The sequence below is a fragment of the Microtus ochrogaster genome, unplaced genomic scaffold (assembly GCF_000317375.1).
Source record: "Microtus ochrogaster isolate Prairie Vole_2 unplaced genomic scaffold, MicOch1.0 UNK9, whole genome shotgun sequence".
Lineage (NCBI taxonomy): Eukaryota > Metazoa > Chordata > Mammalia > Rodentia > Cricetidae > Microtus > Microtus ochrogaster.
Window position 1 is genome coordinate 8,364,448 of NW_004949107.1, and position 14,664 is coordinate 8,379,111.

General features: G+C 46.3%; 1 protein-coding gene across 8 annotated transcripts in view; it reads right to left on the minus strand.

Annotated features, from left to right (window-relative positions):
• Ehbp1 (EH domain binding protein 1) overlaps positions 1 to 12,861 on the minus strand; it is a 282,868-nt gene extending 270,007 nt beyond the window's left edge. For 7 of the 8 annotated variants that reach the window (XM_026788929.1, XM_026788928.1, XM_026788926.1 and 4 more), the window contains exons 1-2: positions 12,682 to 12,861; positions 11,461 to 11,862 (exon numbers count right to left, since the gene is read on the minus strand). In XM_026788929.1, coding sequence (XP_026644730.1) covers positions 11,461 to 11,564 — 104 coding nt within the window. In that variant the 5' untranslated portion in view covers positions 11,565 to 11,862; positions 12,682 to 12,861. The remainder of the gene's footprint in view (positions 1 to 11,460; positions 11,863 to 12,681) is intronic. The other variant, XM_026788925.1, reaches the window with a different exon arrangement.
• Positions 12,862 to 14,664: the final 1,803 nt, after the last annotated feature.

A 14,664-nucleotide genomic window follows, 5' to 3' on the forward strand; every position in this document is an offset into this window, starting at 1 on the left:
GTGCAGAGCTACAGCTCTCAATTCTCTACTGGTGCAGAGCTACAGCTCTCAATTCTCTATTGGTGCAGAGCTACAGCTCTCAATTCCCTATTGGTACAGAGCTACAGCTCTCAATTCTCTGTCGCTCTTCCCTAGACTATCCATTCCTGACAAACACTAGCCAAAGCCAACGCTCAAACTAGCTGGATTGAAACATGCAGTCCTGGTGTTTGCGTCCTCTACACCCTAAACCGAGTTTAAAGGCCCTAATGCCAGCAGCCCTAGCTCCCTGTCAATTCACTCTCATTGGGACAGTTTCACACCATTTCCCGCCTAGAACCTTCCCAGCTGTCTGTAGCTTTGAATTCTGCCCTAAGAAAAGAGCAGCAGCAGAGAGACTCCCACCTCCCTCCCTGAGCCCAGCAGTGTCCCCATTAGAACAATGAGATATTGCCAGGTAGAGGTAAACATTGAACTCTCCCCTTTGTCTCTGCTTTGCGGCAGAGGCTCTCCACCAGCCTCATGGGAACAAGGGTGCATCCTCCCCTGAGGCCAACGTTGTGAAGCTTTCACCCCACAGTCCTCTGAGATCAGTTTCCAATGCCATCAGCTCTGGCCAACTTGTCAACCCCAAAGCTGTTCTGCTCACCCCTGAGTGAACCAATACTTCTTTCTTAATTTGTTTTTTTCTGTTTGTGCTCTAGGAAAACACACTTTCCTAATCCCCCTCTACTCCACTGCTACCTGTTTCAGTGTCTGCAAATGACAGTGTCTCAAGTCTCAGACCTCAACTCTCTTCTCAATCTGGATGAAAGCCATAGGAAATTTCCCACAGTCCCACAGTTGTATTACCTGCATAGAACCTCACCCTCTTCCCTCCCATGGTGAGACCCTTACCAATTAACTGACTGATTAAGATCTTTTTCTGGACGTCTCAAGAAACTTTAAACAACAACAAAACAAACCTCCTGGTTTCTCCCTCACACCAAGCCTTTCCTCCTGTGTCCAGCCCTCTACAGTCGCTGCTCACCCGCCACTGACGTCACAGCCTACCAGCATGTTCCAGCCCCTGTATTTTCCGCATGTTTATTCCAAGCTGCACTAGCACATCATTTGTCAAAGTCACTGCACTCTGCACTTACACAAGCGTATTTCACTGTGTGTAAAAAAGTAAGTTATGCCTCAATCGAGTATGATGATAGTGGTGGGTTTGGGCATGTGTTTACACAATCAGCCATTTCTCCATTGAGCCTCCAAAATCAATAAAAGAATACAGGCCTTTACCATTGCTCCTGGTTACCTCCTAGACATTTGCGGGCAAGGTCCTATTGCTAAAGACACCACATACCTGAGTCATGAGACATGGAGAAATCAGGCTGGTACTGGCATGGCTGCTTTCATAGCACTGGCGGGCTCTATGCATGACACCCTGAGATGTAAAGTATTCAACAGTCTTGCCCCCACTGTGGACTGTAAGCTACAATAATGAATGGCCTGGCAAGATAGGTCCACTTGCACAAAAATGACTCAAATGTTATGAGGAAAGCACTCACTTTCTGATTGCACTCAAAAGTCCACGCCACAGGGGCTGGAGAGATGGCTCAGAGGTTAAGAGCACTGGCTGCTCTTTCAGAGGTCCTGAGTTCAATTCCCAGCAACCACATGGTGGCTTACAGCCATCTATAATGAGACCTGGCGCCCCCTTCTGGCTTGCAGGCACACGTGGAAGGAATGCTATACACATAATAAATAAATAAATAAATAAATAAATAAATAAATATCCACGCCACAAAACAGAACTCAAGCCTGGTTCCACTAACTGGGACTAAAACCTGTGGCCGACGACTAGGTAAGAGGCCCTGAGGAGCCTAACACTGTGGCTCTGTCCTGGTTTGCTTTCTGTTGCTGGGATGAAACACTGACCAAAAGTGACTCGACAAAGATGGAATTTACTTGGTTTACAGGCTATAGCCCATCATTGAGGGAAGGAACTCCAGGCAAGAATCTGAACATAGGAACTAAAGCAGAAACCATGCTGCTTACTGTCTTGCTTCCAGCCTCACATTTGGCTACTCTTCTTATACAGCCCAGGTCCACCAGCCTAAGACTGTGATTGCCCACAGTGGGCTGGGCCTTCCTGTATCAATTAACAATCAAGAAAAAAAGGCCTACAACAAATTAGCAATCAAGAAAAGGCCCCCACCACATGTCCACAGGCCAATCTGATGGAGACAATAGTTTAACTGAGTTTCCCTCCTCCCAGGTTGACTACCAAGATTAGCCACCACATTCTGCTAAATTAGCGTAGTATTAAACTGACCCCTAAATTACTTTCATGCTCATAGATCAGTGCCTTTCTCTCTTTTTTTTTTTTTTTTGGTTTTTCAAGACAGGGTTTCTCTGTAGCTTTGGTGCCTGTCCTGGAACTAGCTCTTGTAGACCAGGCTGGCCTTGAACTCACAGAGATCAGCCTGCCTCTGCCTCCCGAGTGCTGGGATTAAAGGCGTGCGCCACCACCACCCAGCTATCAGTGCCTTTCTCAATCCTCAAAAGAAAGCTTCTTTTTGCAGAAGATGATGATTAATACAAAGACTCACAACTAGTCAAAATGCAGAGAATGAGAGATTGTGGAGTGCTCAGATCTAAATGGGACATCTACACCACACACACACACACCTCACAGAAAAGGTAGTAGACCTATAGAACAACATGGCACTGGACATGATAGAGCTTCTATACACACAAATTCAAAGTAGCTGTGGCTTCCTGCATAAGACCTGCACAAGACCACGCCAGTCAAAATCCCAAGGGAAGAGTTCATGAAGCCCTATCCATACCTAAAGCACGACTAGCAACTGATGGCTACTGGGAGAGAAAGAGTTTTCTTCGGGAATTCAGCCCCTGAGAAGCTCCAATAGCTGGTCCTACATCCATGCATACAGAGGCAACACTACAGGTACTCAGTAAGAACATATAAAAAAAGAATATATGAAGTTGGGAGAGAAAAGTAGTAGGTAGGGAAGGAATTGGAAGAGGAGAGAATGGATGATTTGATCAAAATCATGTGAAATGTTCAAACAATTAAAAAAAATTAGAAAAAAGGGAGACACAAGAAATGCCAAAGAGGCAGGAAGATAACAGGTTTGTGGCCATCCTAGAACATAAACAGACCACACACACACACACACACACACACACGCACACACACGCACACACACACGAGTGCACGCAAGAGGGGTAAGGGAGAAAGATGAGGAGCAATGTGGGAGAGAGGTGGGGAAGAGGAGAGCATGCGCCCTCGAGCCATTTCTCACCACATTATACCAGACGGCCTATTGTGGCTTTCAAGCTGGCATTCCAGCTTCTAATTTTACTGATGGCAGAATGTATTCTGCAAAGCATTCAAGACAGTATTTTGGATATGTAAAGCAGATTAAATCTCCCTGCTCAAATCCTTCCAATGGCTTCTCACCACACTTAAAACCCCAAAGCCTCAACAAGGCTCTCATCCCTATCCCTTTATCACGGTTCACAGTTGTCCAGACACACCTTTCCCGACGCTCCAAACTATACCGCGTCTCCAATTAGTTTGTTCTTCTTTTCGAAACTTAGCTCAAAAGTTCTTTACATCAAGGCTCGTGTAAAACTGCATCTTCTATTAGTCAATACAGAAATGCTTAAGTCACCAAAGAAGCTGGCCTGAAATGGAGACTCCTTGATATAATTTGGGTTTTATAAATTAAAGGTAATACTTAAAATGTGTTTAACCTTCTATGCCAATGAGAAAACTAAATTGTTATCAGAGCAGCATCAAACCTAAACAGTGAGAAGAACTAGTTTTTATTTTCCAAGTCCTAGTAAGAAGAATTGTAAATGTGTATGAAGCAATGGAGCAATGAGAGTTGCTTTCAAGGAAATACATAGTATCTTTTCATACTTCTTCACTCTTGAATCGTGTAATCTTATTACATACTTAAAATGGATATTATAGGGCAGAGAGACAAGTCAGTTGGTAAAGTGACTGTCATCAAGCATGTGGACCTGAGTTCAGACCTCAAACCCCAGATAAAAAAAGCCCAATGTGGAAGGTACAATTGTAATCCCAGCTCTGGGAAGGCAGGCACAGTTGGGTCCCTAGGGCTCACTGGCCAGCCGGTCTAGCAAAATCCACAACTTCCAGGCAAAGTGAGAGACCTGTCTCAAAACCAGCAACAAAAACACAGTGGATAGCACCTGAACAATAATCATAATAGAGATTGACCTCAGGCCTTTACATACCCATACACACACACATACACCACAAAGAAACACACATTTTAGATGACGGAGAGATGGCTCAGTAACATGCCTACTGTGTTGACCTGAGTTTCAATCCTTAAAACTCTCATAAAAAAGTGAGGTTTGGGGGCACATCTGTAACTCTAGCTCTGGGGCAGGTGTGGGGCACATCTGTAACTCTAGCACTGGGGCAGGTGTGGGGGCACATCTGTAACTAGCTCTGGGGCAGGTGTGGGGGCACATCTGTAACTCTAGCACTGGGGCAGGTATGGGGCACATCTGTAACGCTAGCTCTGGGGCAGGTATGGGGCACATCTGTAACTCTAGCACTGGGGCAGGTGTGGGGGCACATCTGTAACGCTAGCTCTGGGGCAGGTTTGGGGACACATCTGTAACGCTAGCCCTAGGTCAACAGATCAAACCAGGAAGTAAGAGGAAAATGACAGCCAAGTCACTTCTTTCAAACTCTTTTCCAATGGCCAGCCTTGTCAAGAGGTTGATCACCTAAAACAAGACTGACAACTGAATGGCCTGGAGCCACGATAAGAGGGCAAACCCCCCACCATCTCCAAATTCACTGTTGCGTGTTTATGTGGCAGTCAAGCTGTGCCAAGGAGTACCTCAGGGATACTGTTCTCTGATACACAGAAGTCACTCTGGTTTTAGTTCCTGACCCAAGTCCGAGTACCACTACACTCTCAGAGTCAGGTACTGGATCCTGTTGAACCCAGCTGCTCTCAATTCAGAGCAGAGGCACAACACTTTAAAAGGCCACTAAAGAGAAAGAAACTTGAGAGAAGAGAAATCCCAGAACTTTGCTCTCCAGAATCCAGTCTCTGGCCAAGGGTAAGGGCCTGCATCTGCTTGTGGACAGATGGACTCTTCACACTCATCCTGTTTGTCAGGCACATAGCCCAAGGCAGGACCAGGGAACACAGCACATGCTCCTCTAACCCTATCACAGAAACACCACACCCTCCTCTGGAAAGCACACTCTAGGGGCCCTTTACCCTCTTCCATCAGCACATCCTACCTACCACCTTCATTCTAGTGACTTACAAATACTTGCAGGATACAGTTTCTTTTTCGTGTACTTTATTTACCTTAGAGTCAAGAATGGTCCTGAAAATACTGACCTGAAATTTCTTCTCCTTAAGTTGTCAGTATATACCATGGATTTTGTTAAAAGGTGCACTGTAACTTGGTTGGTCTAGTTCCTGGGTACTACAAAAGCCTGGGTCTCCGGGAATTTTTCAAGTAGCAAATTTCTAAGTGGCAATGGCACCTATGTGCACAGATCTCCACCCCACAAAGCAGTCCTAAAGGAACACTGTTTTTCTTTGTACAGTTTATTCTTCCTTTAATTTCCACACCTTTCTTCTTGTCCTCTCCACCTCTATATAACTCATCCTTCCTGTCACTTGTGCTTTTTAAATTTATTTACTTATTTACTTTACATCCTGACTGAAGTTTCCCCTATCTTCTTCTCTCCCAGTCCCTCTACCGCCCCATCCCTCAAGTCACCCCTCCTCCTTCCTCTGTTTCTGTTTAGGAAACGGCAAGTCTTCCATGAGTATCCACAAAACATGGCATATCGAGTTGCAGTTAAACTAAGCAGCTCCTCACGTATTAGGGTGAGCAAGGTGACCCAGTATGAGGAGTTGGGTCCCAAAAGCCTGTAAAAGAGTTGGAGACAGCCCTTGTTCCCACTGTTAGGAGTTCCACAAGAGGACCAAGCACACAACTGTAACACACAGAATGTTGAACTCAGTCCCATGCTGCTCCCTCAGTCTCTGTGAGCCCATGAGCCCATGGTTAGTAGATTCCGTGAGTTTTCTTGATGCCACTTGTAATTATTTGATCAGCATCTCTAAATTTCCCTCCTCTACTTTTTTCTTTCATATCTCCAAAGTAATACTCAAAATCATAGAAGCAGGTCTGGGATGCAGCTGAGGGGTAGAGAGCACTTGTTTACCATGCACAAGGCCCAGAGTTTAATCCCCAGCACTGCAAAAATAAATGAATAAATAATAAATAAAACGCAAATGTGTCTAATAAAAATGTTCTCGCTGTGTGTTCAAGTCTATTTTTATACGCTTTAAACAGATTTTAAATTCAGTACACACATAAAATAATTTGAGTTCTGGCAAGTATTTAAATAATGAAAGAAATGAAAAAGAAAAAGACTACAGGATACAAGTTTAGAAATTGGGCCTGATTTGTACTTTTTACAAGGACTCTAAGAAAAGGAAGACAAAAGAAATGTTAACTAAAAATGATTACAATCAATTCTTATTTAATGAAAAGACCTTAAAGTTCTACTTAAGGATTCACTTACAAATAAAATTCCTATATAGCAAATAGATATTTTTTATATAAAATTCCTATATAGCAAATATTCCATGGGCATAATCGCCTTGTTAAGTTTAAACTATATTTTTACTAAAGATTTGTTTATTTTTACTTTATGTGTATGAATGCCTGCCTACATTTCTGATCACCACCTGTGTATCTGGTGCCTATGAAGGTCAGAAGGTGATGGATCCCCTAGAGCTGGAGTTACAGCTGGATGTGAGCCTCCATGTGGGTGCTGGGAACCAAGCCAGCATCCTCTGCAAGAGCAGCAAGTGCTCTTAGCCACTGAGCCGTCTCCCAGCCACTAAACTGAAGTTTTAGTTGAAAGCAAGAAAGAGTTCACAGTATGGTACTGCACATCTGAAAATTACAGAGCATTCAAATGCTTCCAGCTGAAGTCCATATCTAAACACAGACTGATTTGACAGCTAGACCACAACGAACCATAATCAAGCTACTCACTAATATAGCTGGATTTTCACTAGAGATTTAAGATGTGTTAATGATGGCTTAAATGTTGCTCAAGGGTAAAACAAAAGATGCTACTACAGATTATGAGGAAGGAAGTTTTTCAGTAGGGGTTAATTTTTAAAGAAAGGGTCTCACTCTCTAGAACAAGATGGCCCCAACTTTAGGGTGACCCTCCTGCTCCAGCTTCCCTGGTGACTGGATTATAGGTGTAAGCCACCATGCCCCACAAGAAGCTGATTTTGTTTGGTTGGTTGCTTTGGTTTTTTTGTTTTGTTTTGTTTGGTTTTTTTCGAGACAGGGTTTCTCTGTGGCTTTGGAGCCTGTCCTGGAACTCGCTCTGTAGACCAGGCTGGTCTCGAACTCACAGAGATCCGCCTGCCTCTTCCTCCCGAGTGCTGGGATTAAAGGCGTGCGCCACCATCGCCCGGCTTGCTTTGGTTTTTTGAAACAGGGTGTCAGGTAGCTCCATACTGACCTCCAGTTGGCTCTGCAATAGAGGCTGCCCTGAACTCCCCATCTTCCTGCCTCAACCTTTCAAGTCCTAAGATTCCAGGTGTGTACCACCAAACCCAGAAAGAAACTCATTTTTCTTTTAACTGAAAAATGACATGAATATCCTATGCAGTTAAGAGATGAGATTCGTGGCACCCTCAAACAACCCAGGCTACTGTTTGCTCTCCACAGACAGAAGGCAAGGCCCGACTGCTGCAAACACCTACACAGCTCCCTGGGTGGAGAAGGGGAGCTGGCGCCTACCTAGAGTCTTCGCCCTAACAGCCACAATTCTTGGCACGGGAAGGTATTTTGCATGCTAACAGAAGAAAATGTAAACACCAAGCCAGGAACAAGCCTTTGATCTCCAATGGGTGTCCTGCCTACAAGATACTCTAGTGCAATGGTGGCACAAGGCTTGTTGCAGTAACCAACCACTATCTGATTTAAGGCCCACTCCGTGAGATGGAACCCACACCTAACACTGCTTGGGTGCCAAGACCCTGAGACTAAACAGATGGGGACCTAGGGGACAACCAAACCCTACAGTCTACTAAAAGAGCACAGCAATAAAATGACTCCTAACAGAACTGCTACACGCGGGTCAGAAAAGCAGTCAGGAACAGCGAGATAGTGCACAGAGAATGAGACCTACGGGACATTCAACCCTGAAGATGTCTCCATCCAGTCCCTCCCCTCAGGCCTCGGGCAATTCAGCTGAAGAGGAAGCAGAGTGTAAAAGCCAGAGGGGATGGAAACCAGGACACCAAGGAAACAAGGCCTTCCAAACACAGCTGGCCCTCAGTTCAGTTAAACTCAGAGACTGAGGCAGTATGCACAGGGCCTGCAGATGTCTGCAACAGAGTTCTAGAGCTGCAAGGATGAATATCCAAAGCCCCCATCCCTAACCTAGAAGCTATCTCCAATACATAACCACTTGCAAATGAATTTTTTTTTTCTCCAAAAGAGCCTCGCTGGGGAAACGAACTGCTCTTAAGGGTAGGCTTTAAGCCCCACAGTAGATGGGCAACAGAAAATAACAGCATCTTCGGAGGTTCCTTGTCTCATAATGTCGTATCAGATATCAGGGCTTTTATTTTTTGTTTAGTTCTTATTTTTACTTTTATTTATTTTTATCATTTTTTTTACTCTTCAGGTTTTGCATATATGTTATGGCTTCCAATTTTGTGTTTTTATGGGATTCCTGAATGTGTGGAAAGAGTGTCTCTGCATGTCTTTCTGCATCTGTATCTGTTCCTTGTGCCCTTTCTTGGGCTCTTCCTTATATATGTTTTGTCCTATGCCGATTTTTTGTTCGGCTTTGTTTTAGCTTATATTTTATTATTAACCCTTAGATGCCTGTTTTCTAAGGAGAACTAGACAGGATGTGAGTCCAGATGGGAGGAGGGATAGGGAGGAACTGGAAGGAGTGGAGGGAGGGGAAACCATAATCAGAACATACAGTAGAGGGGGAAGCGATTTACAATAAAAAAAAAAAAAAGAAATGAAATTCAAGTCAAGTATGGGGGCTGACACCATAATCCTAGAACTAACAGGCAGGGGCTGAGGAATCTCTGTGAGTTTGAAGTCAGCCTGGTCTTACAGTGGTCAAATTAGATTCAAAGTAGATGTTCCCAGGATACTACCAAGTTAAGAATCAGATCCAAGGACCGCCTTCCTCATGAGTAGGGCCCCCGCCTTTGCAGGCAGAAGCCTGGTGCCAACCCAACTTTCCCTTCTCCCTTGCACCATTCTTCCCTGTTGCACAAGTGGGGTGGCCCCCAAGTCTCTTCCAGTCAACTCTCTCTGCGCCCTCTGCCACTAGCTAGTCCCACCCCTTTCTTCACCTGACCCTCCTGCAACAGCCACCCTGACATCGCTGCCTCAGTCACCTCCCACCTTCATCTAGGATCCTTACTCCACACCACGGTCCTGGTCACTGGATGTTTCTCCATCTCAAAACTCCCAGTGACCCTGTCACTGACGCTCTAGAGCCCCAAGCTGTTTATATCAACGCATGGCTTTCTATGAGTTGAGACCTTACAGGCTTTCAAATGACCTATCACACTGTAACCCCCTCAGAGTTGGGATTTATACCCCAAACTGGCCTCAAACTCCATATCCTCCTGCCTCAGCCTACACTATAAAGAAAGGTGTGAACCAGACACCCAGCCCTCCTGGTACACTTAAAGTCTCATAATATCAAGCCTTACTACTTGAATTCCTAGCATGTATCCTGGTTGTCTAAACGTAGAGAATTTCTAAAGTTCTTCTCTGGCTTGCTGTGCAATTACTATGCATCTCTGAGATTCAGCCTGTGGGGGGAGGGGGAGTCTTAGTTACTGAAGCGCTTGCGCACAAGGGTGAGACCCTGAATTCGCTCCCCAGCACCCATGTAAAAAGTCAGGCTCAGTGGCATATTGTCTGTGACCCTGGTGATGGGGAGGTTGAGACAGACGATCCCTAAGGCTTACTGGCTGGCCAGACTACCCTAATAAAAATTAAAAAAATAAATTAATTAATTAACTGAAAAATAATAAAACTCAGCTTACACCTTAGGAAAGCCGCAAAAGACATCACCCCTTACCCTTATTAGCATTACTGTTTTCTACTCTGTGAACTCTAGAGATAACACTGACATTTAATGGGCATTTTCTATGTCCCTGCCACTGTTCTAATCATTTTACAGAATTAAATGATTTAATCTTCTATAAAGTGACACCATCACTAGTATGTACATGGGAATTGAATTACAGAGAAGTAACTCCCCTAGCCTATCCAACTGCATAAAACAGACGAAAAGCCCTAAAACATATTTACATTATTGTACCTATCACAGCAAATTCTTTACTCCGCCCTGTAAGCTCCCTGAGGACAGGGGACCAACAGCACCTGGCACAAACTACCTAGACACCGCATGTGCTTCCTGAGCTGATTTTAAATGATGCTCCTAACAAACTTGAGACCAGACCAAGGCTGCTAGGAGGAAGCAAGCTGTTTTCTTCAGCAAAGAAAGGAGTGCTCGGAAGAAAGCTTATTACCAACGGGAGATCACAGTCCTGGATGAGACGGACTTATTTTGTGGTAATAGTGCTTAATAGCTATAATAAATCAAAACTCAAAGGACCATTTGCTTAAGATTAACTTTTTCTCCCTCGCTAAGAATTCTTCTTCCTTATCATTCACAGCAGTAAAAGAAAGCCCTAAATTTACTTTGCTCAAATGGAAAGAGGCAAATCATAGACCACTGCTACTAATTGCTTCCTTAAATCCTGCCAAGAAATGTATCCCATTAGGCAATTAGAAGAAAATACAGTTGCCTGACTAAGCATTTCACAAAAGAATTTTTAAGGTTGTGTAGACTGGCATTCCATTATTCAACCAGTGAAAAAAAATCCTCTAAATACAAATGAAAAAAAATAACAAAATAAAACCACCAGTCTATAGAATATAAACTTCTATATTAAGATCTATGTTACATCAAAACATATGTATAGCCATTCTTCATTTAAAGTTACAAAAATCAAAAATAAAGTTATTTTTACACTGATGATAAATGAGCCTAAGACTCAAACTCTGGTACTCAGGTGTGTTCTCAGGTGTGGTCCTCTGAGATACTGTGAAACAGAGTAATTAAAATCCACAGGGATAGCACCAGCAGCAACAGCGCGCGCGCACACACATGCACGCACACACACACACACACACACACACACACACACACACACTACTTGTTGAGAGTCATCTGCTCCCTGCCCAGCTTCTAAACACTGTGTATTGCTGAAAGGTAAATCTGCTACCAGGGAGCCAAAGTTCAAGGCACTGGGTGTTGGGGCAAGCCGACTTCAATCCCTACCCCCCCCCCCCCCCACCCGCACATCTTACCATTTCTTTGTACACTCAACCATCAGCTCCTGGTAGGACGCCACAAACTGGAACTTGGAGGCATGTTTTCCCACTCGCTGCAGTCTCTTCCAAACTGAAGCCATGGTGATAGGTCAATAGACTGGAACAATCTTGGATTAGCAACACAGCGGCCTTAATAAAGCAGAGGGCCCAAAGCCCAAGAGCTTTGCATGTATGTCTGTACTTAAAAAAAACCCTCTAAAACTTGAAATGATGATGATGCTTGGAGTCCATTAAGTCTTCTCCCTGTTTCACAGGGTAAATCCTGTTTTCGATGAATGGCCCAGTCAAGAGCAGTTGTTATGCATGACCCGATGACAGAGAGGAGGTTCCCTCAGGAAGACATCACCAGTCCACCTATATGATGCGTATTCTGGAGAACTGCGAAGCAAAACACAGACAAAAAGAGAGAGAACATGAGGACAGCAGCATAAGAAGTGTTAGATAAGACGGTAACAACCTCTGCTATCTGCATGTTTCTCAAACAATGAAACAAAACATCGGCCTCAGCAGCCAGTGACATCAAGGATGCCAGATACCAAGAAGAAATGACAAATCGCACCGAGGACAGGCAATATACAAGGTTGTCAGCATTGACCATCGAGAGACGCCAGCCCAGCTGGGCCCAGCCTTCCCTACCTAGCATCACAGAAGGGAGAACAGGGCGGGAAAGTCGGGGATGCTGAGCAATGTCCACCACCAGTCAGAGGGAGGAGTGGAGTATTTTTAAATAAACTTTATTTTTCAGCCGACAATTATTAGGCTCGAGTCTGAGAATATGTGCTTAGAACACACTGGGGTGCAGGGAGAAACGCTGGTTCAGGAGGAGAGGGAAATGGATGGAGAACTAGGAGTGGAGGGAAATCTCTCGGCAGAGGGAGGGCAAGGTCTCAGTTCCAGGCCACTTTGCTTCCCCTTCACCTTGGCTGCCAGGAGGAGGGGAATGGAAACTCCTGCCTGGGCTTGAAGCAATGACCAGCCGGGCCAGCGGACAGTGCGGGGTGCGGTGCCTCCCTCCCCCATCAGGAGCAGCCGGCCCAAGCCTCCTCTCCTCACGCACCGAGTGCAGACCCCTGCCTCTCTCCGCAGAGACAGGCGTTGCCAGCCGCGGTCCCTGTCACCCAAACGCTGCCGTTAGACCCCCCAGCTCGGCCCCGAGCCCCGGCCCCTCCGCTCGCCCACTCCAAGCCCTCCTCACACCTCTAATCCCGCTGTCCCCTCCTCAGAGCCGCTCCTCCGTCGCCGCCGCAGCAGCCGCTGCCACCGAGTCCTCCATCCCCGCTGGAGCCGCGTGGAACAGCGAAGCCCGGCGCGGCGCTCGCGGGAGCCGGGGTCTGCAGTCTCCCGGGCGGACGACGCCCGCCCCCTCCCGGCGCAGCGCCCCCTCCCCGGCGCAGCGCCCTGCGACCGTGCCCCGTCCCCCGCCCCCCGAGCCAGCCCTGCCTCAGCCGCGGCTCAGCGCCCAGAGCCCCCTCCCCCGCCTTTCTCGGCCGCCACCACCATCATTACCTCCCCCGCCGCACCTCTCACACTAACCCTACCCACGGCGGCTCAACCTCTGTCCGCACCGCCGCCATTGGCTGAAGCTGAGAGGGCCCCGCCTCCCAGAGGGGCGGGCCTTAGGGTGGGTGCGGCGCTTCATTGGCAGATCCTCGTGCCGGTCACAGGGGCTCCACCCCTAGCCCGCGAGGTGTTTTTTTTCCTGCGGTGGAACCCTCCGGGTCTACCCTCCTTTTCTTAAAAAAAAAAAAATTGAAAATCACGAAGGACGATCCCGCCCATTCCCTTGAATGGTTGAGAGAGGGCAGCAGGAGGAGTAAGGAATGTTTATAGTGAACTGGAAAGCGATTGCGGAAGGTGGCTGTCCGTCAAAGGCGCCCCGGCTGCCAGGCGGGGTTTCTGGCTCCTGCTGTAGGCACGGAGCTTGGTCTGGTTCTAGCGGCTGCCAGGGACGCTGAGGTGCTGTGGTTTTTCTCCTATTCTCTCCCATCCCCACCCAGGACCTGGATGCTTGTCTCCTGCGTCACTGGCAGCCAGCGATTAAGCCCACACAGCCTTTATTTCACTCGATTCGTTGCCAGCTTTTCCTTGACCTTGCAGGCCCCCGCCCCAGGTTCAAGGCTGTCCACTGTATAAATTTCACTAAGCTGAGCTGGACGTAAAAATGTTTACAGTAGTTTCTTCTTGTTCTCGTCCTCAGCATTTCTTTGAATCTTGCATTCTCGTGTTCGTTTGCGGCCTCATTATCCTCCGGTATGCGCTGTGGGTGGATTTGGGAGTGGTTGCCAATGTAAAAAGGATGGTTAAAGGCAAGGGAGAGGAGTGCCAGAGTCCTATTGAGTAAAGTCTCTGGCTGCTCTGGGTGGCCTGGATCTCTATTGTAGCCCAGGGCTAGCCTTGAACTCTGACCCTTCTGCCTCTGCTGAGCCTTCTCAGTGCTGGAATTATAGGAGTGCACCAGCCCGAACAGATTTGTGCTTGGATTATTTAGATAGTGTCTGGCTATACATCCAGAGGTTAGCCTCGAACTCATGATCTTCCTGCTTCAACATTAAGGCTGCTGAGATGGCTGTGATTTTAAGTGTGCATCCCTGTGGTCACGGGTGTAAAGCACACACTTTTGAGGGTGTGAAAGCTATAGACACTTTCACAAGGGGCAGAAAATGCCCTATCTCAAAACACAAGGATTTGCTTTCAGTCTTAGATGTTTCACAGACCTCTGGTGTAGGGAAAGAACTAAGAAATTTTAAAATTATAACTTTTGGGGACTAAACAGTAAAGTCAATTAAGAAACTGAGAAGGAGGCTAGGGATGTGGCTCAGTGGGAGAATGGTTGCCTAGGGGTATGAGAGAGAAGGGAAGAGAGGGGAGACGGGAGAGGGCGGGGGCAGGGGGAAAATAGGAAGAAAGGAGGGAAAGAGGAAGGGATGGGGAGAGGAGAAAGAACAGCAGAACGGAGGAGGAATGGTCAAAAAAAGCAAAACACTCAACAAGGAATGAGCGAATTGGAAAGGAGATGAAAGCAAACATGAAAATGGACTAGATGTTAATTGTTTTCAGGCTCATTCCTAATCTCGTTAAAGTTGGGGGCAAATTTTTAAAAGTAACTTGGAAGGAGGGAGAGATGGATGATGTAAGAACATCTGTCTGAATGAGGATTAAGGGAAGACCCAGGTAGTGTGC